We start from the raw sequence: 23805 nt of genomic DNA on the forward strand, positions 1-23805 counted from the left end.
ACAATTTTTTATATCCTCAAAAGCACAACTTATTATCTATCCCACGTTATCACTTACAATGTCATTTAACCTCCACTGTACTTTTGCTAAGTTCTATCTTGCTTATCTTCTACATTATACATTTTCAGATGAGCCATCCTTTCTTCTGTTTTCATCTAACAACATTTCCTAATGAATGTGTGCTTACAACAACATGTTTGGTTTACCCAGTTATCAATAAGACAATAAATGAATTAAACTTAACCCATAAAATTTAAAAAAAAATGTAATATATTGGAAAACAATAATTTTTTGTAGTGAAAGAAACTACCAAAAGATACCCTTCAAAATTTAGTATTTTTATTCTAAATTTTTTTTTAAGTTTTTATTTAAGTAATCTCTACACCTGTGGTATCAGGGACTCAAACTCACAACCCCAAGATCAAAAGTCACAAGCTCTTCCAACTGAGCTAGCCAGGCACCCGTCCTTATTCTAAATTTGCTATATATACCAAACACAAACACAAAGCCTACCACTGTTCCCCCAACATTTTAATTTTTTCTTTCCAAAGGTCAAATCTAATTTGATACAAGCATAATCAGAAGTCACTTAAACCACAGCAATGTTCACAGTCAAAATACAAACTTTAATAACCTTTTATAGTTACTTAGGTGAGTTAAAAACTATCTTCTGGTCACAAGCACACATTACTGATTTAATCTGCTATAAAACACATTAATTTGATTCTGCTCCAAAGCCAAATAAAAATATTAATGCATTCAACAAATATATAAACATTCATATAATACTTAAATACCAGGCAATAGCCTGAATGGGGGATTAAAAAGAAAAAAACATTAATTTCAAAAGCCCACAGTGAGGCATGTCCTAGATACCTAGTAGGCATTAAATTAAAATTTGCTGAATGAATAAATGGCATGTAGAAAACAACTACTACAAAACCTGACTCAAATAAATACTAGTTTCCTGGTTGCTTTCTCCCCATTAGCATTTTACTCTTTGAAATAATTATATGCCAATAATAAAGAGTTAGAATCACGGCTATTTTTTCATCTTTGTATTTCACTAAGCCTTTCAACCTGTGAAAAAAGTTTATGAATTACCTTTAATTATAATTTTAATTAGCAAAAGCCTACAATTTTGTGACCTAAAAGTAAACTAATCAAGACCTAAAAGTAATCGATTTCATTAGATGAAACTTTTAATAAACATAAATATGTTTCTTCAAACCATTAATGAATACTAATAAAAAACATAAAACCACAACTTTATGGGTAGGCACAATTTTGTTTGTAGATAAAAAGCAGACACTAAAACACCTCTATCCAAAAATCATCATTAAATTACCTATTTTTACAAAGTGTATTTTACAAATACACTTACTTTACATACAACATTTACAGGCAATTTAACACTTCAACAACTATAGTTACCTTCATCTTAGAAAAGAGGAAACTAAGCTTCAGAAAAGTTAAGTAACTTGCCTGTAACATACAGAGTGGCAAAACAAGGATTCATGCCAAGGTCATTTAGCTCTAAACCTTGAATATCTTTCACTATTAAATCATCCCATTACATAATGTAACACAAATTTAAGTCTAGTGACACACGTACACAATCTAGAAGAGGTTTTAGCATCCTTATGATAGAAAAAGAAATGCAGCCGAATTGTGGAGGGAGGGATATTACTGTGCTAAATATGCATTCATTCAACAAACATGTTTTAGGCACCTGTTAGAATAGCGCAACAAAATACTAACCAAAAGAAATGAATGACTGATACATAAAACAACACTGATGAATTAAAAATGTTACGCTGAGCAAAAGATGTCAGACACAAAAGAATGCATATTGTACAGTTCCACTTGTTCAAACCTCTAAAAAAAAAAAACCTCTAATCTATAGTGACAGAAAGCGGATTGGTGGTTGCCTGTGGCCACAAATGAGGACTGCCTGAACGGTAAACTTTGGATGTGATGAGAACGTTTTTATTTGGGTTGTGGTGATGGTTACGGGTGTATAAATTTGCCAAAATTCATTGTAAGGGACACTTAAATGGGTGCCTTGTATTATATGTACGTTTCCTTTACAACGCTGACTTAAAAATAAGAACGGTAATAAAGCACTTTAAAAAAAAGGTACTCATTCCTATAGATACCTAACTGAACATGGGTCTTGCCCTGAGAAAGACTAAGAGAAGATATATGCATTTTTTTAAAACGTCTTAGAATACTTAAGTAACATATTAAATTACTTTTAAAGGGCACCTGGGTGGCTCAGTCGTTAAGCGTCTGCCTTCGGCTCAGGTCATGATCCCAGGATCCTGCGATTGAGCCCCCCACATCAGGCTCCCTGCTCAGCGGGAAGCCTGCTTCTCCCTTTCCCACTCCCCCTGCTTGTGTTCCCTCTCTCGCTTGTCTCTCTCTGTCAAATAAATAAAATCTTTAAAAAATAATAAAAAAATACTTAAAAAAAGTATAATAAATGTCTGACAGAAAATAGTAGCAGTAATAGCAGCATTAGCTTGTTTTCTTAATTGCCCTGTCCACTCAACACAAGACTTAATTCAGCCATCTAAAGTTTCCTAACGAAGCTGTAGTCTTTCTGAAAGGAAAATTAAAATCATACATGAACTTTCAAATGTTATACATATATTTTTATAATCTGATTGTGTAACATCTTGCTTCCCAACCTAAGAGCTAGTTCTATAGACGTAAGGATTTTTCTTAAGTAAACAAAACAGCCTCTCTTATAATTCAGAGCCATGGATAAATTTGGAACTTCTGGCATTGTAAAGAAAATAGTGCAGTGATTTTCAAACTGGGCTCCAACAGTGGGCCATGAAATCAATACAATGTATTAAAACTCGCATGTTTAAAAACATGTTTTATAATATAATAGAAGGTATCTGAATATACTTTGCACTAAAGGAACTGTTTTCTGAGCCTTTGTGTCCCCCAGTCACACACACATGCATGGACACTCACCCTGGATCCACAGTGTAAATCCTGGTTTGCGGGGGTGGGGAGTGAAAGCCTCTAGAAGTATGCTAGGGCAAGAATGACAGTGTAATGAAACAGCCATAAACTTTGAAGTCAAAGACCTAAGTTCGTATCTTGGTTCTGCCACTCATTAGCTATTATGACTTTGAGAACTACAAGCTACCCTACAAAACATTTATTAACTGTAAAGTGGAAACAATTCAACCAAATGCATAACAATTGTGCAGAGTACATATGAGATCGAGTAGTCCTTTTGATGGCTTGCAAAATCTTTCCTGACATGCCTCTGGTCCTCTTCCTTCTCTGCACCTACCTACCATTCTCCCCCTTTCCCACCACGCTCCAGTCACATAGACTTCCTTGCAATTTTTCAATCATAAGACATCAAATCATAAGACATCCTTTCTCAGGCATTTGCACTTGGTTGTTGTCCCTTCCTGGAACCTCTTTCTCCTGGCTATGCAGAGGACTGCTCCCTCACCACAGGCTCACTCAATCACCTTCTAGGAGAGGACTTCCATGACCAGCCAGTTAAAATCTGCATCCCATACATATTTCATACTCCCCTAGTCTCTTTTTTTCCATACCCCTACCACCCTCTGCCATACCATGTCTTATTTTTTTATTTTGTACACTATATTCTCTCAGAACAGTGCCTGTGGCACACAATAGGAGTTAAATATTTGCCAAATGAGTAAATAAATAACATACAGAAAGTAATACACTGTCTAACCCCCCCCATCAAACCACTTGCTCTTTTCAAATTCACATATGGATAACAAATTGAAGCCCTCCAGACAACATAAGCTTAAGAAAATAGTAAAATTACCACCTTATTTTGGCATTTAACATAACAGCTAAATTTTTACTGTTAATATAACAAATTAGGCAAAAATCTCTTAAACTTTTACATTATTAGTTTATTCAGTTTAAACCACTTTTGTAGTGAATTTTGATATCGAACTTCTGTATGTTAACATCACTTCATATTTGTGTATTAAATATGATTTGCTTTTCCCCCAGGATATATAAAATGACGCTTGGGAGAGGACCAGAGATGGGATTATAACACTTTATTATTTTAGACTTATTTTTATTCTTAGTATTATTGAAAATGAAAAAAATGAACAGAAAACATGTTAAACACAAATTATACAATAAAAAAGATCCACTCTTTGAAAAACAAAAAAATACAAATTTTTTAAATTCCAAGTTTATACCTTCAAATTTTAGGACAATTTTTTTTTTTTTTTACACAACCATACTCAATGTCATTAACAATAAAGTGAAAAAGACAATTCACACATAGCTGGTGGGAACGTAAATTGGCAAAGGCTTGCTGTAAGAAAAAAAGTAAGCACTAAAAGCTTTGGAAAATAACCTTTCATACATTCAACAATTATTTGTCAGGCCCTACATAAGGTTTCAAATACACATTAGTGAACAAAGCTGACTCAATCCTTACAAGAGAAAAAATTGTTAAAATAATGATTATATGATAAATGTTATAGGAAAAAGAGCCTATTTATGAAAGGGCAGTTGAGGAATGCTAAGGCTGTGCTGACTGTTATACATAGACTGTCACTCACTCCCAACAATCCAATGAGGTTAAGTATCAATATTGAGCCCCTTTCACAGGAGAAAACACTGGAGCTTGAAAAGTAATTTGACTAAAAACACAGCAATTACTTAATAAGCATTGCAGCTATCTCCAATACTTTAAAATAATAATTATACTTATAGAAGCATTTTTTTAAGTAGGCACCACACTGGGCATGGAGCCCAACAAGGGGCTTGAACTCATGACCCTGAGATCAAGACCTGAGCTGAGATCAAGAGTCAGATGCTTAACCGACTGAGCCACCCAGGTGCCCCTAGAAACATTTTCTAAAGAAATATTCAAATGCGCAAATAAGAATTCAGGTTCAAAAATGTTCACCACAGTGCCATTTATAAAAACGAAAAACCAAAATAAAATTAGATGTTCAATAATAAAGAATTAGGTCAGTTATGCTCTGGCCGTTAGGAATCATGGTTTGGATAAATACTGAATGACGCCAGAAAAAACTTATGATCTAAGGATGTTTGTTTTTAAAGATACAGGTTGCAAATCAGTAAGTATAGCCCAATTTCTCTATTACAAAAATGGGAACAGTGATTGTCTCTGGATGTTCTCCCTTTCTTTTTATACTTTCCAGCATTTTTTGAATATTCCACATTACCCTGTGTTACTTTAGTAATCAAGGAGAAATACAAGACACCACAGTGTTTTACACACACACACACACACACACACACCTGCCCAGATTAACAGTTCTCTACTGTGCAAGATTGCCAAGTAATTTTTATTTTCTTCTTTTTCTCATCTTTATTTTCCACTTTTCTATAAGTATTTGATATTATTACTTTTTACCACAGACTCCTTTAGCATGACATCACATTTTATTTGCTTCGTATAAAAATTTTAAACTAGCAAATACTAGTATTATTTCCTCAGTATACCATAATAATGTTCAAGATTCAAGAATCCAAAGTTGTAAAATAGGTAAGTTATAAGGAAGCCATTTCTATTACGTCTTCTCTTTTAAAAAAGTTCAACTTCTCAATACATTAATTTGAATAATTTTAGAAATCAAAAAAATTTAACTGTTCTTTGAGCCAATTAATAAGCCAGAAACAAAGATAAACAGTTTCTGAAATAGTGTTAAAACTGAGTCTAATTTTGTAAAACCGAAACTCGGGGTGCCTGGGTGGCTCAGTGGGTTAAGCAGCTGCCTTCGGTTCAGGTCATGATCTCAGAGTCCTGGGATCGAGCCCCACGTCGGCTCCCTTACTCAGGGGGAGTCTGCTTCTCCCTCTCCCTCTGCCTCTCCCCCAGCCTGTGCGTTCTCTCTCTCTCTCAAATAAATAAATAAAATCTTGGGCACCTGGGTGGCTCAGTTGGTTGGGCGACTGCCTTCAGCTCGGGTCATGATCCTGGAGTCCTGGGATCGAGTCCCGCATCGGGCTCCCTGCTCAGCAGGGAGTCTGCTTCTCCCTCTGGCCCTCCCCCCTCTCATGCTCTCTATCTCATTCTCTCTCTCAAATAAATAAAATCTAAAATAAATAAAATCTTAAAAAAAAACCCTACATTATCTTTGCCATGTCTTAAAATTTCAGCACTCTATTTGCCCAAGGCTGGCATATACAATTAAAAATAAAAGCCCTTTAACCATACAATTTAGAATGCAAACTATTCTGAAAAATGAATTCTCTAGCTACTCCTAGTCAATTCCAATTTTACAAGAGTGACAGTAAAAACAATGCCTTTCCCTTCAATGAACAAGAATCATTTTCCAAATTTCATTACTCTCTGATTTACTTTCCTTACTCTACTACTGCAACTACTTAGTACTGCTTTCCTTATATGGCATTTAATGCTTCAAAGGACTCACTACCCAAGAGATCTTACAGATTTGAGGGAAGAAAAAAAAAAGCAGTAAAAGTTATTCATACACATTGCATAAACAAAGAATATACAACAGTTTCAAACTACTGCACTGATACTCTCAAAGCTCTAATTGTAAATTACAAATGAATTTCACTTGTAGGGAAAACAGGCATGATGTTCACAAAAATGTTTGACTAACAATAATAAAGAGAAAGCACACAAATATAGTTACAAACAATGGGAATAACCCAAAGAACATTTACCATCTTTCATCCTTAATGAAGAGGAAATGAAGATGAGGTAGACTTCCTGTCGTATTTACTTACAGGAAGAATCAGGACTTCAACATGCAAAAGCATCCAAGTATTAACTGGCCTACTATGATGAACACTCTCCACACTCCCTCCTCCCAGAAGTCCAATAAGCCAGATACTTAATTACGTAAAAATAAAGGGAAAAACCACATGGACACAGCAGTACCACAAGGTAAAATAAAGTGAATGAATGAATCACACAACTTAAAACTACTAGTTGTATTACAACCATTAATAATCAGGAATCATTACCGTAACACTTCCAACATTGCTTTACAATTAACCAAATGCTCTTGCTTTCATTATCTCAATTCTCATCAGCAATATTAAAAGATATAAATGAGTAAAAAGCTGAAGCTCTTCAATACTAATTGATTTGCCCAAACACATAGCTAATAAATTCATGGAACCCAGACTAGAACCCATTTTCTGAATCCAAGTGTGGTAGTCTTTCCAAAACAATATATTATCTCTCTGTTAAAGATGAGCATATACTCAAAGGTAAACAAATGACTTGAGTTTCTCAACTTTCAAAAAATAAAAGATAACTTCTATGCTAATTATTCTAACTTCCTCCAGTATTCTGGAATATTTACTCTTCATAAAGAAAAAGAGATATAAACCAACACTGCTATAAACCTATTGTCAGATGTTCTACATGATCCTAAGAAGATATTTTATTCATTTTTAAGGATATAGAAACTGAGGCAAAGAAACTTGCTATAGATAGCTCAACATAATTCAGGTTTTAAGTGGCAGACATCCAAAACTAAGGCTCTCTCCATTAGATTTACCCATTTATCAAAGGAATTACTAAATGCCTATTATATGCCATACACCATGCCAAGAGCTTCAGATAAAGCAATGTTAAGATGTATTTATGTTACTCAAAATACCACACTAAATAGTTAACACAATGTCATCTCAACAAAATTTCGGGTAGGAAAAACGTGTAAACTCTCAAAACTGTGGCTAATTCTCTTTTGCTTCAGAATCTCATCTTTAAGTAGCAATCCCACTACAAAAACAAAAAACAAAAACCCCACAAGAGCCTTTATTCCTCACATTAAATCTATTTATCCACATTTTTCAAATGAAAAAAACTGAAGTCTAAGGAGGATAAGTCAGAGAGCTAATTAAAAGTGGTACAATGGTCATTCCCGTTCAGACTGGCTAGTACCAGAGAATTTAATGACATCATGTAAAATTGCAATACAATTTAACTCTCTTTAATAGGAATCATAATCAGTTCCATCTTACTCAGCCAAAAATGAACTAAATAGACCATTAGGTGACTTGGGCAGCTCCAAGTCATAATGGTAAATTCACAGAGTTTTGCTATGAAAATTGGTATATAATGCATGCTATCATAGTAATAATTTGCTCAAACTGCATTCTTAGGGAATCAATTCTTTCTGTTTAAAAACATACATTTGGGGGTTTTTTTTGCATTTTGGAATTAATAACGCTAACAACCTAAAATGAGTACGTAACTGTTATACAGTATTTTGAATAACATACACACATACCTAAGCATTGTAAAATAAGCACTTGTAGTAACATAACACAGGTTTCTCCACCATCCAAAAGTAAAGTATTCCTATGAAACCTTGCAGTAAAGAGGAGCAATTACCATTAATTTGTATGGAAAATTTTTTGAGCATTCCCAGAGCCCCCCAAAACTTTGCTCAGGCTTTGCTGCTATCTTAGGACGCGTCTTGCTAACAAATGCACAAAATAAATAAAGATAAAGCACAGCTGCCCCCAGACACAGTTCAAAGCCATGGCAGCTTGATGCTGAGTGTGGTTCCAGGGAAAGAGCCCCTCTTGCTGCTCAGAATGCGCGCTGACAGACTCATTGTAAAAGAAACACTAAACGCTATTTTCATTTTCCATCTTTTCTCATAAAGCAAAAATCCTCTTCTTTTGGTTAGGGAAAACAGATACTAATGTAGGTATTTCATAAAAGCGAAATGTCATAATGGAAACTTCTGAAGGGGAGGGGATACCTGTATAGGTATCATTTCCTATGAATGAATCTATCACTAACTCGTGTTTCTGGGGTTATTCTAATTTATCCAAGTAATGTTAAATCTTATGCCCGCAAATAATGTCAAATAACAACATTTAAATTTTGCCTGCCCTAAGACATATGTGACAAGTCTCATCCATCAATGTAAAACTTCTAACTACCGGATTGGCTTATATGCATAAGTTCTCTGGAAGACAGAAACTTAAAAGTTTCAGTCATATACTTCTTAATAAATAAAAAATCCTGCCAGTATGAAAATACTCAATTTTTTAATTAAGAAAATACATTCCTTCAAGAATTTCACACCATCATGCTCGTGATTTTAATTACAATTTGTGGAATCCAAAAATCCCCCCCAGCACAAATCTGATTATCACTAGCATTGCTAAAAAAAATTGATTAATTATCCCTCATCATGTAAAAAAGTGTCCCACACAATGGCAAGTTCATTCCTTCAGCCAACTTCTCATTAAGGTCCCAGAACTCCATTAAGAACTATAGCAGATTACTTTGCAATTCTCCAAATCCTACATATTCTCCCAGGCTCAGGCTCAGTGATCTGCAATGCTGATCATGTGCCCTCCCCCACCTAGTGAACTCCAAATCACCCTTCAGAACCCAATTCAAACATCCCCTCCTTGAAAACAACTCATTAACTCCCTCAAACAAGGTTGCTCTACTCTATCTACATGAGTAGATAACTCATGTTATCTACAGCATGCACCACAAAAAGCGAACTTCAAGAATTACTCAGTCGCACCTATAACAGTGCATGGCAGTGTACTGAATCGTACGAGGAAATCTGATTAGAGCATGAAAATCATTACTAATTTCTAAGGAAAATCTACTATGAACAACTTTGCAAAACTAAAAACTCCTTAAAGCATTTGATTATTCTCTACTAATACAAAAAGTTTAAAAGTTATTCTCCTTTATAATTTTCCAATAATACAAGCAGACTCCCAATTCCACCTCATCATGGCCTCTTAGTAAAAAATAATCCCTCCTCCTTACAGCTTTCTATAGAGGTTATGATAAATTACTGGATCCACCCCAGTATTTTCAACAGTTGAATGACAAGAACTGTCTTAATCATCTCTTTTTCCCTTTAGAGTTTACCCCTATTTATGCTGCACTAAGTAACTGTCGATGAAATTTCTTGTTATCACGTGCAAAACTTGACCCCATCTCAGAGCCCTCTGTTCTCTCTGTCTGGGAAACAAACCATTCACCCAGATTTTTGCATGACTTTCTCTTTTTTTCAGTTTCTGCTCAAATGCTACCTCCAAAGAAAGGCCTTCCCTCACACCCTACTTAAAATGGTTTCCTTTTTTCATCCCTAATCAATTGCTATACCCTTATCCCTCTTTATTCTCTTCATCACAATTACCATCTGGAATTATTTATTTTCTGTCTCCCTCTCCAAGACGTAAGCTCCATGAAGGCAGACTTGTCTTGTTCACCATTATATATACCCAGCCCTACAGCAATGTCTAGAAAAGAATAAACACTCAAATTATTAAAGAATTTATGTGAAAGTACTTATAATGTGAACATTCAATCACTTGAGCCTGAAATTTAAACAATTTCTACCCAAATGTTACTCAAAAACAAGTAAATTCTATGAATTCTGCATCTGCAAAGAGACGAAAAAGTCTTGACTTTCTAAAACCACAGAATTTTAGGGTGGAAGTGACCTCAGAGATCAAGTCCAGTGGTTTTCAAACTATGCTCTGAAACACCTAAAGAGCAGGCAGAGGTCAGATTCCCTGAAGCACTGGACTGCAACTGCTTTATACATATACATCTATTTTAGGATGTGTGATACACACACACACACATACAGAATACAAAAGTACATTTTACATCAAATTTAAACACCTCGGATACTGCTCTCTGCTGCCAGGTTAAATAGTTCTGCCATGGATCTCCAAGTCTGGCTTGACAGGTACACAAATACATCTGTAATTTCTGGTAAGTGGGCAGAGATTAGAAAGGTTATAGCTTTATTCTTTTTCTAATCTAAGGCCAGACATGCTCACTCAAATTATAAAAACTACACCCCTAAAGCACTATTTTGTGCACTAGTAAATCAAGGCAAAGCTCAAGGCATATTTGCTCAGCACATGCTGTCCTTCCAAAATAACTGTGCAATAAGTTTACAGAATGTAAAATCAATGTGCTATAATATTACTACCTATTCTTATTATAACACAATAGTATTTAAAGTTCTGGCATTTCTTGATAAATATGTTTACAATATTTAAAAATGTGAACTGTCATATTTTGCCAAAGTCAAGCTTGAAAGAAAAAATTTCCTGCTACCTCTCTTTCAAAAGTCTATGTTTATTATCCTGAATCTGCAAGATGACCAATTAAAAACAAAAACCTTCCACTTATACCTACTTAATCTGATAAATCAGGATAGAGTAGCATTAGCGTAGCATTAAACTGAGAAATACATTAGATGCTGAGTCCAGTCTAAGAATAAAATGGTCTTTATAATTCCCAATCACTAATTTTATTTATTTTTCTCTTTTTTTAAAGATTTATTTATTTGTCAGAGAGAGGGTGAACGTGCATGCATGCACGCACAGACGAGCACAAGCAAGGGGGAGCAGCAGGGAGAGGGAGAAGCATGCTCCTGATGCAGGACTTGATCCCAGGACCTGAGCTGAAGGCAGACGCTTAACCAACTGAGCCACCCAGGTGTCCCACCAATTACTAACTTTAATAATAATCAAAGCAGCTTGATTGTTTTATGTTAAAGTTAAAATATAAACTTATTTAAAAAGTAACCATTAAAATGACAACCATGTAAAGATGAGATAATGGGGGCACCTGGCTGGCTCAACTGAAAGAGCACAAAACTCTTGATCTCAGGGTTTTGAGTTTGAGCCCCATGTTGGGTGTCAAGATTATTTTAAATAAATAAATAAACACACTTAAAATTGAAATAATGCATATGAAAGTGCTTTGCAACCTGTAAACCATTTTTTAAAATATTAAGTAGTAAAATTAAGCCAAAAGGAATCAGGTCTCTTGAATGACATTAATTATTGAATACTGTTATGATACCACTCTCTAAAAACTCTTACAACAACAGAAAACTAAATACAAAATTTGTATGAAGGATAAGCATAATTTACAATGTAAAAAAGAACACAAAAACACATTCCTGCCAAATATGACACAAAACCAAATGTTCCTCTCCCAAACACATTGCATTACATAACCAATCATTACATTTTGTCAAGATGCTGATACAAAATGGAATTATGTTTCAACATCCAAACATATAAATGGTAAAATGGCATATCAATATGTTTAAAAATTCGATATGTTTAAACATATCGTTATGTTTAAAAAAAAGGCAAGTCTACATTGTTACCTAAATTGCCAGGACACATAATTTTCACTTGCTTATTTTATCATTCCTTGGCTAAGTAAAAAATTACCAAGTGTGGCTCTCATCTACTTTCACAGACGGAAAGACATTTCAATTCAGTAAAAGCAGAGAAAGGATTCGTGTCCTGAGTTTTGGATCAAACTATCTTTTAAAAAAAATACCCTCTTTCTATATCTCCAGTTTTCAATCATTAAAAAGTCTCTGGCAAATACATAAGCAAATGAAATATAAGAAAAGATTTCTAAAAACTTAAGTGAAATGTTAGCATCTTCACTAAATGCAATTCAGGGAGTGTCATTTACTCTGATTTCTACCTCTCAAAAAATGGACACAAAACTGGTGTACAATCTCTAATTCAAACCCTTAAAGGCCAGATGTTTCTCAGAACTGGAATTTTTCAGGTTTTAAAAAGATAAAATAGTGTAGGGCGCCTGGGTGGCTCAGTTGTTAAGCGTCTGCCTTCAGCTCAGGTCATGATCCTGGGTCCTGGGATGGAGCCCCACATCCGGCTCCCTGCTCAGCAGGGAGTCTGCTTCTCCCTCTCCCACTCCCCCTGATTGTGTTCCTGCTTTCTCTCTCTGTCAAATAAATAAAATCTTAAAAAAAAAAAGATAGTGTATATATCATTTATAACCTAGTGACTCCCAGAGTGGCCTAGGCAGCACCAATAATCAAATACATTAATATTTCTGCAGCAGAATGTTGGAAAATTAGATAGACCAATAAAGACTATGGTTAGGTTTACCAATTTCAGTTGGAATTAGCAACTATACTTGCAAAAAAAAAATCAGTTTCAGGGCTTTTTAGGTTTTAAACTACCAATAAAGATATATTAGGTCATCTTACCTAATTTTCATAAGAAGGATGGTATTTGAACTGGAGAACTCCTAGGCACTCAACCATTAGCAAAAAGGTGAAGAAGAAAAAAAAAATCTAACTTCAAAAGCCCAAATCTAATAGGAGCTCGTGATTAAGCAATGGCAAATACATATTACTGTGTAAATAAAAATACAGATCTTCCTCTACTTATGATGGGTTATATCCTGATAAACCCGCTGTAAATTGAAAGTATCATTATCTTGAAAATGCATTTAATATTCCTAACCTACTGAACATCGCAGCTTAGTCTAGCCTAAGTTATACGTGCTCAGAACACTTACATTAGGCTACAGTTGGACAAAATGGCACAAAGCCAATAACAAAGTATTGAAAATCTCATGTAATTTATTGAATATTATACTGAAAGTGAAAAACAGAATGGTTATATAGGGACAGAACAGTTTTAGAGGTGTATTGGTTGTTTACCCTTGTGACAGCATGGCTGACTGGGAGCTGTGAGTGGCTGCTTCTGCCCAGTATCATGAGAGTATTGTACAGCATATTGCTAGCCCAGGGAGGGAAAAAAATCAAAATTTCAAGTACAGTTTCTACTGAAGGAGTATCACTTTTGAACCATCATAATGTCAAAAAATCATAAAATTAACCATAAGTCTGGGACTGCCTGCACCAAGTATCTCCTTCAATGACAACCAGTGACCTTAGCCAAACAAAATACAGCAAGAAATACAGACTTAAACACTCTGCCAGAGGCACTTTATTACTAATATCCTTCCCTTTCCTATACTTACTCTACATATATTTCTCTAAGAAGCTGGTTATCTAGCTTCCCTTAGGTAATTAATTAGATGCAAAACCATAAGAAAAAATTCAAGGGAACAAAAGAATACAAGGGGGACCTTCTTCCCATCCCCTTTTCCAGTCTGTTGTTTCAGGTCTAGGGACTGGGAAACAGCACTCTGAAAGCATGGAGTCAAAAAGACAAATCTGGCACCAGTCCAGTTTACCGCATATTTATTGATAACCTACTGAGTACTATGCACTATAGAAGGTACTAGAAATGTAAACATAAAAAAACAAAGTCCTACCTTTTAGGTAGGAAGGTATTTACAGTTCACTGAAGGTTATGGTAGATAGGGATGGACAGTAAATTACAATGCAGTGTGTTAGAGGTTTGAAAACTAAAAGCAGTACAACAGAAGGATTTGGGGACTCAGGAAAGGTTTGATTTAAAAAGTGACACCAGAGCAGAGTTCTGAAGAATAAGAAGTTTGTCAAACAACAGAGAAGTGGTAGTAAAAGTACTCCTACAAAAACACATGCAGGAAAGCAAAAAAAAAAAAAGGAAAACTTTCAGGGTAGCAAATATGTCCAAAATATCTAGCTATATCTAAACAGACTTAGACCCCAAGTAAGCATATAGAAAATATTATAGTGTATCCAAAAAAGGGAAATTTTTTTCTCCTATATAACTTATTTTATATTTCCATATTATATAAGCTATGAGATGTTACCAAAAAACAAACACTATAAACCGTTTTATTATTTCATAATGGAGCATACCTCCAAGTGATATGCCAAGAACAAGCTGTCAGAAAAACATAATAGGGAATTCTTTTTCCAGGTCATCCCTAAAGTACAGACAAAGTAAATAAGTGAACAAGCCATATCAGCATGGCCTGTCATAGAGAGGAGTTTTAAGAATTTAAAATAAAAAATGCCAAACAGAAAAACTAAAGCAACAAGAAAAAATATATAGTATTTAAATTGAAGATGAAAAGGTTCAATGAACAAAACCAAGGTAAAGGTTCTAATTTTAAAATCTGAAAACTCAGGGTGCCTGGGTGGCTCAGTTGGTTAAGCGACTGCCGTGGGCTCAAGTCATGATCTGGAGTCCCAGGGTGGAGTTCCACATCAGGCTCCCTGCTCAGCCGGGAGTCCGCTTCTCCCTCTGACCCTGGCCCCTTTTGTGCTCTTCTCAAATAAATAAATAAAATCTTTAAAAATAAATAAAAAATAAAACCTGAAAACTCTAATGTCCATTCTTTCTTTTGAAAGACAGACTTTTTGTAACAGACACCAATTTTATAGCTCTTTCAAAATATCTAGTGAAAGTCACAACGTTAAGTATCACAGGTAGAAATTATCCTTAGTAAGGCAGAATGATCACCTGTATCCTTAACCTGAATGATTCCTATCACAACACTAGATCCCTTGATATCAATATTGTATGTAATTATATTCAAAAATTACAGTGCAACTCAAATTAACTCTGTAAAACTGCCCTACCTGGTACCCTGGTTTCTTTTGCTTCTTTGTATTACAAAATCCACCAGAGGTCTAGGTAACAAACAAAATCTTATTTAGTAGTATCTTTTCCTAAGACTGTATCACTATTTGCATAAACTGTCCTCACTGCCTATTCAAGAGTAAGCACATGGAAAGTTTGCTTTTAAATATGTAATAATAGAACAAATTTTATAGTTAAAAATTTCAACATAATTTAAAAATACTATTTATCACTGCTTTTAAGGAGCAAAAAACAAACTTATTTTTACTAGTCTATTAATGTCTACCCATTATTTCATATAGATGTGAAGCATGCCTCTCTACTTTTCTAGAGTATCAGAAAATCTTATGAAGCAAAATTTGTCACTGAACAGGGCAAAATTATAACTTCCCATGGGTTGTGAAAAATTCTCTAAGAGTCTTCTAAGATACAAGTACCTTCAATAACATTATCTACCAAAGAGATAAGAACCAAAACAACTAGGTTAGAGGCACTTCTAATGAAATCTACTCATAAATCTGAAGTAATTATTTTCTTATGAACAAAGAGAAATTTCAGGTTATAACTAAGTTAAAGTATCTCTGAAAAACCAAAATAAATTAAACATCCAAATTATTAAGTAAAAATATAGGTAATTATTTCTCTTGAGGAGGAATACCATTCTGAGTTTTATTTTATCTTCAATATCAAGTACCTCTCAAACAAAGGGGATATAAATACACTCTTACATTTTGCCCTAATTTTTCCGCCACATAAATTTACTTTAAAACGGAAGTATTACAGAAACTGAGAATTTTTTACAGGCTGTATTTGTTGCTTGGTTAAGCATACAGGCAATTCTCATTCCCCAAGAGTATCAGATTAGGTTACAGATATCTCTATACAGTATACTTAGAATAAAAGGGTTCTGCTTACGATAATTTATTTTTATTGATGCAACATTAATCAGGATGCAAAAAGTATGAAAGTTTCTCAAATCCTGTCTAAATTACGAAGTATGCACAGAAGTCACTGCAATTCAATGACCTTAGAAAAAAAATGAGAAAAGTACCTTTTTAAAATTAAATGAGACTCTTACAAAGTCAAGAAAGTGGAACAGTTTTGTCTTTTATTACATATATAGTTATTTTGCCTTTAGATTTATTATCACAAACTAAAGAGGAGTTCAACATACAAAGCCTACTAAAGATCCTGGTCCATTAAGCAGTATTTCAATGAAAATATCTGAATGAAGACATCTAATCATTTCAATGTAGACATTTTAACCACTTCAGTCCACTGTGATTCTGAATCAACCCTTTACTGGGATGAAGTTATCTTCCAAAATTGCCAAAGATACGTGTTCAGTGACGTTTAAGAAATAACTGCTGTCAAATATACTAAGTATTCCCAAACAGTTCAACTTAAACCCAGTATGTAAATAGATATTTTGAAATTTCTCCCCAACACCCCATACTTATTTCCACTTATGTTATTTCAAAAGGCAAATCAAGTTACACTTAACGATTCTAGAGGTCTAGAAATTCCTAATACCAAGCATGACAGGAAATGTGTTCAACTTTGAACTCGAATAAATTCAAGTACAGCCTCCCTCGTGAACAGATTTTAACTCAGTACTTTCTACCATTTCTCCAAGAACGTAAAAGTTGGTATCAATGTACTTAATTATTAGAATAGGTCCAGAAGATTAAGAAAGGAGTTAAGTAAGATTCTTTGACCAAAAGTTCTATGAAAATGAAACAATGTGTTGCATTCGGTCTCCTGGATGTTTGGAAAGTGAAGGCCTCTACTAGGATTCAAAGGAAGTTGATGTTTAGGTTCCTTCAGAGGGTGGTAACCGTACGTAAGACTTATGTGGTGGTTAATAATTCCACATCCAAAGGGGCTGAAATAAACGCAAATTCTAAAACCTTGGAAGTGCTTTTATAAAAGAAAACTAGAATCCTCATTCGCTGAGGACTAACAGTTAACAAGAGTGAGAGGCTTTCTCTCCTAGATGGACAACAGCCTCAACTAAAAACTAGGAGGGCCTCCTTCAACCCCACTCATTTCTTCCGTAAAACTTTTAAGTCAGACCCAAGACAGCACAAGGTGGAGAGGCCCCGGCGGAAGTAGAAACCTAGGACTAGCAACTTCACAAACAGAAGCGTCTCGGGTTCCTCCGCCGCCCCAGGACTATCCCGTCTCAGTCTCTATCACTCCACGCAAGCTTCACCCTCCGGGTGCGGTGGCAGAAAAAGCATTACAGTTCCACTCCTCATTCCACCAACCATACCCTCTGGTATCCTAGGGCCTGGGGGCTCCTGAGGCCCGTTAGCCAGTCCCGTGTCCCCCCCACCCCATCTATTACACATACATACACACACACACACACACAGGTTGCAGGTGATGTGGGTGTACTGAGAAAATGTGAACAGCCAGAGACCGCGGCAGCTGCTGGGAACGCGGCAGCCCTGTCTAAAGCGGACCCGGGCTCCTCGGCCACCGCTGCTGCCGCCTTCCCTTCCTCCCCAGGAAGCAGCGCGGCGGCGGAGGCTCCTCCGCGCTGGCGGGAGCCCGGCGGAGCAGAGTCTAGAGGAAGCCTCAGCTCCCGCCGAAGGGACCAGGCCTAGGATCCAGGGCTGCCGCTGCAGCCACCCAAGTACAGCGACGCTTTACGTCCCGTCCACCACCCTCCCCATACACACCCCCTCCCTCCTCCACCGCCGCCACCCCCCCTCCCCGCCCGCTCCGCTCTCCCTCTCTCGATTGGAGACGAGACAAAAGCAACGGGAAGCGGCGGGCCAGGACGCTGCCCGCGGACCCCGGGCGCGGCCGGACCGGCCCCGAGGCATTCCCCAGCCTTGAGGGGGCCCCGAATCCGCCGCCCCCGCCGCGCGCCCCGCTGCCAGACTTCCGAAAATTTGCCAAAAACTCACCGCATGAATTTTCTTGTCCCGCGGATCCAAGATGGCGACGTATCCACCGCGGAGGCTGCTGGGAGCAAGACCTTTACCCTCTGACCCCCGCCGTGACCCCCGTCGTTCCGACTTCACTCAAGGCGGCGGCGGAAGGTGGGAGCGGCGATTGCGGACCGGACAGGGTTGGGGGTGGGTAGACCGCTTCCCGCGCGTTCAAGAAGAGGTGGGGAGAGGCGCTTCACTCCCTCACCTTTTTCGCCGCGGCTTCCAGCATGTCTCCCACCAACTCACCGGGAGGCGCGTAGCCTCTTCGTAGCCGTTATAACGAGCAGGGCCTCTGCGGCCGCTACAGTTCTCCTGGGGACGGGTTGCTCTGCACTGAGCACGGGCCCTGGGTCCGTCGCGGGCCGCGGGGTCCAGGGGCGGGGAATGGTGAGGTGGCGTCGGCCCGCCCTCCTTGGGGAAGCGGAGCGTGTTTGTGTTTGTGTTCGTGTCGGACACCACGCCCCTCCCATGTCCGCCTGGAAGGGCCCCCACACCCACCCCACCCCCGAGTCCCACCACCTGAAGCAAAACTGATCGCTGTCCCTTTTTCCTCCCTCAGCCCCCGCAACCTCCGGTGCTTGTGCACGCACTTCCAGGGACTGGCAGCACGTCACCATCATCTCCTGAGAAGTGAGTTCCCCTCTGCTGAAACCGTTGGTATTTTCTACTCACCACCCTTCCTTTTTTTTTTTTTTTTTTAAATTTGGTGGGAGGGAGCTTATTGGGGAGCAAGTTTTTAAAGCACTATCGAATGAGCTTGCGCTAGCCGAGTTAAATTTATAGCACTTTGTCTCGCTCCTACTCCCCAGTACCCACCTGAGCTTCAGTGACCAGCTGGGCTGTAAGCAAGACTCTGAAATTATGGTGGCTTTGGTGGAAACTTCAGGAGAGTGAAGTCTCTTTTGAAGAAAAACAATTGTCACTCAGAATTAAATTTATGTTCTTTGAAACAATCTTCATTCCTTTGTTCTCGATAAACGCTTTCCTTTTCGTTACTCTTCGACATTTTTGGACTTAAAAAGAGTCTTTGCATGTGTGTTTTGGAATTGTGTAGTTTCATAAAGTGAATTGTTATTTTTTTCTATTTGAATGATAGAAGTTACGAATGTAAAGTACAAGCCATTTGGAGTAAATAAAATTTCTACTTCCTTGGTGGTTTCTTTTATACAATCACTTTTTCCTTCCAAATAAAACTCATTGTAATCCAATTTAAAATTTATGATTTAAGGGCAGAGGGCATCTGTCAGTCTTAAATAGCAAGAAAAATAAGCGTATTATAAAATGAAAGGTGACTTTGTTATGTTTACGGAATGCAAGGTAGTTTTACATATTACTAAATGCTGTGTGAATTAATTTAAACTCTGAATGGTGCTGATGTAGCCAGTAGAAAATATTTTGCCTGATTATTCATTTCATTAAACATTCTGCTTCACTGTTTTTTACTTCAGGAAAATTCAAGGAGGAACAACTCTCTCTTTATATCCTTTCCTCCCCTACCCCTAACAGTTCCTTCCTGCCTCTTCAGCATTCTCTTCTACTCTGTAACATGGTGTGTTAGAAGACTGAATATGCCTCTAAGTATTTGTAATCCAGCTTCATCCTGTTCTCACCCTTCTCATTGTTTCCTTTCTATTTCTGTCATGTACCAAGCTCTTTCCGGGCTGTAGCAGAGACTGTTAGTTGTCCCTAAAATTTCTCCATTTTTTTAATACTAATAGACATGGACACGTGGCTGTCCAGAGTAAAGACTATTTTCCAGCCTCTCTGTAGCCATGTGGTAGTTCTGGCCAATGTGATATAAGTAGATATGTCATGTGGCACCCCTTTAATACCATCCTTAGAATACAGTTGGTGCACACCTTCAGTCCTTTGTTTCTTTTCCTCTTAATATCCTGCATCCTGGAATATGGATGTGATAGCCTGGAACTCTGTCAGTTTGGGCTCTAGGCAAAATCTTAAGCTGGTGGAAGCCTGGGTCCTTGAGCCCCTTGTGGAGCACCCATACCAGCCCTACACTCTACGTTCAAATTTTGATATGAGGGAAAAGTAAACTTCTATCTTATTAAAGCCACTCTTTAGGGTCTCTTGTTCTCAATTGAATTTAATCTTAACTGGTACTCCATCTCAGGACCTTTGCACTTGCTATTTTTTTTTCTGCCTGGGATACGCTTTCTCTATGTCTGTATGGCTAACTCATTCTCATCCTTCAGGTCTTAACTCAGAAATCATCTCTGACAGGCCTTCCCTGGCCACCATATTTAAAGTAGCTCTTTTTCCCATTTTTTAATAGCATTTGTAATTTATCATTATCTTTATTGTTTATTATATGACTCCTTTCATCCTACTAAAAATTTAAGTTACATGAGAGCAGGGACTACATTTGTTTTGCTCATTGCATTATTCTCCACACATAGTAGACGTTAGGTAAGTCATGTTAAATGAATGAGACAGTGAATAAATAAACCAATGAATGGATGAAGTAGATTCTTATCTAAGATTAGGTAATCTTTTTTTTTTTCTTTTTAAATATCTTGAAAGGTTTCCTTTACAAAATGTGTAAAATCCAAGCTAGGAAGCAGCTAGGAAAAATAGTGCTAAACTAATGGAATATGTTAGCTTCCAATCCTGGATAATAAAGATGTATACTTTTTTCTGGGAAATTGATAAGACTATTACACGAAAAACAGCTTAATTGGTTAGGCATACTTGGCAAATCAGAAGAGTAGTCAGTATCACATCTGGGGCAGAAATTTCCACTATGTAGTGGTCTGATTTATTATGTAACTTACTGGACCTCAGATTCTTCCATCTAAAATGTAGGTAAGAGGCGTGCCTGGGTGGCTTGGTTGGGCATCCAGTTCTTAATTTCGGCCTAGGTCATGATCTCAGGATTGTGAGAAATAGCCCTGTGTCAGGATCCATGCTCAGTGCGGAATCTGCTTGAATTTCTCTCCCTCTGCCCCTCCTCCCACTCGCACACACACTCTCTCTCTCTCTCTAAAATAAATAAATCTTAAAAAAATAAAATGTAGATAAAAATCTTAAGCTTTGAATGGTAATATAAAAGTTTAATAGTCTGACTTATGAGTGACATATGTGTTATACATTACTTTGGTCATCAGGTGTTATTTTAACAAGTGATTATGTCCTGATAATACTGGCAAGGATTCAGAGAAACAGTGCTTCTTAAGTGTCTGAGAATATAAATCCCCACTCTTCAAGAGTGCAGTTCGACAATATGTATCAGAAGCCTGGAGCATGTGCATAGACCCTGAAATTCCTCTTCTAGAAATGTATCATAAGGAAATAAGAATATATGTAACAATTTTATTTGCAAGAGTATTCATTATTGCATTGTTTATGAGGGTATTGGTTAAATAAGTTAAGCTACATATATACAATGGAACAGTATTCAGCCATTAAAAATGATGTGGAGGAAGGGCACCAGGCTGGCTCAATCCAGAGAGCATATGACTCTTGATCTCAGGGTCGTGAGTTCGAACTCCACATTGGATATAGAGATTACTTAAATAAAACTTTGAAAAAATGTGGAGGAAGTTTTATTGACATGCTATATTAAGTGTGAAGAGAAAATTTAAAATGTAGAGTTAACCCTTGAATAATTCAGTGGATCGGGTGCCTAACCTCCCTCCCCTACGTAGTCAAAAACTAATAGTGTACTATTGACTAGAAACCTTACTGATGATATAAACAGTTAACACGTATTTTGTATGTTATATGCTTTATGTATTGTATTATAACAAAGCAAGCTAGGGAAAAATATTAAAATCATAAGGAAAATACATTTATGGTATTGTACTATATTTGATGAAAAAAATCTGTATAAGTGGACCCATGTAGTTCAAACCTGTGTTCTTCAAGGGTCAACTGTAATTCCAGTTTTGTAAAAATTTCTAAGTCTCCCAAAGATCTAACATGATATGCACAAAGGGTTATTCAGCCTTGCAGAAGTATTTTTATTTATAGCTATTTTTATTTCATTATTTCTATTTAATAATTTTTTACTTTCCATAGAATAAAAATTGTGTATAATACTAATTAAATGGCTACTTCTCTTTTTATAGAAACAAGTGGATAATTTGGGGCAATAGTACGACATACTCATTTGCGAAGCCTAATGTCTTTTATTCTTTCTTCTGCCCTATGCCCCACAAATAATTACCAGTTCTTGTGTATATTACCTTCTAATTAAAACATAGTAATAGCAGTAACAGATATAGCAGACACTTAAGATTCATTACATGCCAGGCACTGTTGTAAGCATTTCACCTATATTAACTCCTGAAATCCTTGCAACTACTTTATGTGCTAGAAACTGCTAAAATCTGTAGTACAAACTAAATTCTGTGTTAGATCAGAAAAAAAAAAAAGGACTGGTGTATCAGGGATAATCTCACCAAGTGGCTGTTTAAATTCCATGTTGAATGACTGGTTAGATGTGGATGAAAGGAAGGGACGTTTTCAGTGAGGGGAATAACATGAGCAAAGGCAGATTGTATTTCCTAAGGCCACCATACAAAGTACCACAGACGGGTGTCTTAAACAACAAATTCATTTCCTCACAGTTGTGGAAGCTAGAAGTCTAAGACACAGTTGCTTTCTCCCCAAGGGCCTCTGTCCTTGGCTTATAGATGGTTCTGTTCATAAGCTTACATGGTATTCTCCCTGTATGTGAGTTTGTTTCCAGCTTTCCCCTTCTTATGAGAACACCAGTCATACTGGCTTAAGGCATACTCATATGACTTCATTTAACATTAATTATCTTTTTAAAGCTCCTATCTCCAAATACAATCACATTCTGAGGTAGTGCAAATTAGTATCTCATAAATTTTGGGGGAACACAACACAATTCGGGCCAGCTCAGAAACAGAAATGAGCATGGGCCAGGAACTAGAACCAGACTAAGATAAGCAGAAGGAGGCTAGTGGAATTTATGTAGAATAAGGTGGCAGATTTTGGAGTGTTTTAAAATGCAGAATGTAGAAATGTTGATAGTTGGTTTTTAATAAGTCACTGCTAATCAATCCATTCCCAAGGTTTGGTTAGCACCAAAAAGGAAAAAAAAAAATAAGGGTACCTGGGTGGTGCAGTCAGTTGGGCATCTGACTCTTGGTTTCAGCTCAGGTTGTGATCTCAGGGTCATAGGATCGTGGAATCTAGCCCCACGCTGGGCTCCATGGCTCCATGCTCAATGCAGAGTCTGCTTAGTTTCTCTCTCTGCCCCTCCACACTGTGTTTACAAGCAGGTGCGCACGCGCTGTCTCTCTCAAATTTTTTTTTAAGTCAAATAGAATCATTTGTAGTATATCTTTTATTATACCCACTTTTATCACCTAACACCACCACTGTCATCTTGCAAAGATAATTACTTTAAATGATCTATGAATCAAAAAAAATATCTATGAATCATCTCTAAATTAACATGATGTAGGGGTGCCTGGGTGGCTCAGTCAGTTAAGCATCTGCCTTTGGCTCAGGTCATGATTGATCCCAGGGTCCTGGGGTCTAACCTTGAGTTGGGCTC

The 23805-nt window shown here is 37.0% G+C and overlaps 1 protein-coding gene across 3 annotated transcripts in view; it reads right to left on the reverse strand.

Moving 5' to 3' along the window:
* CNOT2 (CCR4-NOT transcription complex subunit 2) overlaps positions 1–18388 on the reverse strand; it is a 117270-nt gene extending 98882 nt beyond the window's left edge. The window contains exon 1 of one of the 3 annotated variants that reach the window (XM_025882859.2): positions 18234–18388. Coding sequence is in view for 1 of the 3 variants with exons in the window: in XM_025882858.2 (XP_025738643.1) it covers positions 18234–18238 (5 nt within the window). In the remaining 2 variants the exon portion in view is untranslated. The remainder of the gene's footprint in view (positions 1–18233) is intronic. The other 2 variants (XM_025882858.2, XM_025882862.2) reach the window with 2 other exon arrangements.
* Between the last annotated feature and the right edge of the window lie 5417 nt (positions 18389–23805).

The sequence above is a fragment of the Callorhinus ursinus genome, unplaced genomic scaffold (genome assembly GCF_003265705.2).
Source record: "Callorhinus ursinus isolate GAN/ISIS: 27379988/994484 unplaced genomic scaffold, GSC_fseal_2.0 scaffold14, whole genome shotgun sequence".
Taxonomy (NCBI): domain Eukaryota; kingdom Metazoa; phylum Chordata; class Mammalia; order Carnivora; family Otariidae; genus Callorhinus; species Callorhinus ursinus.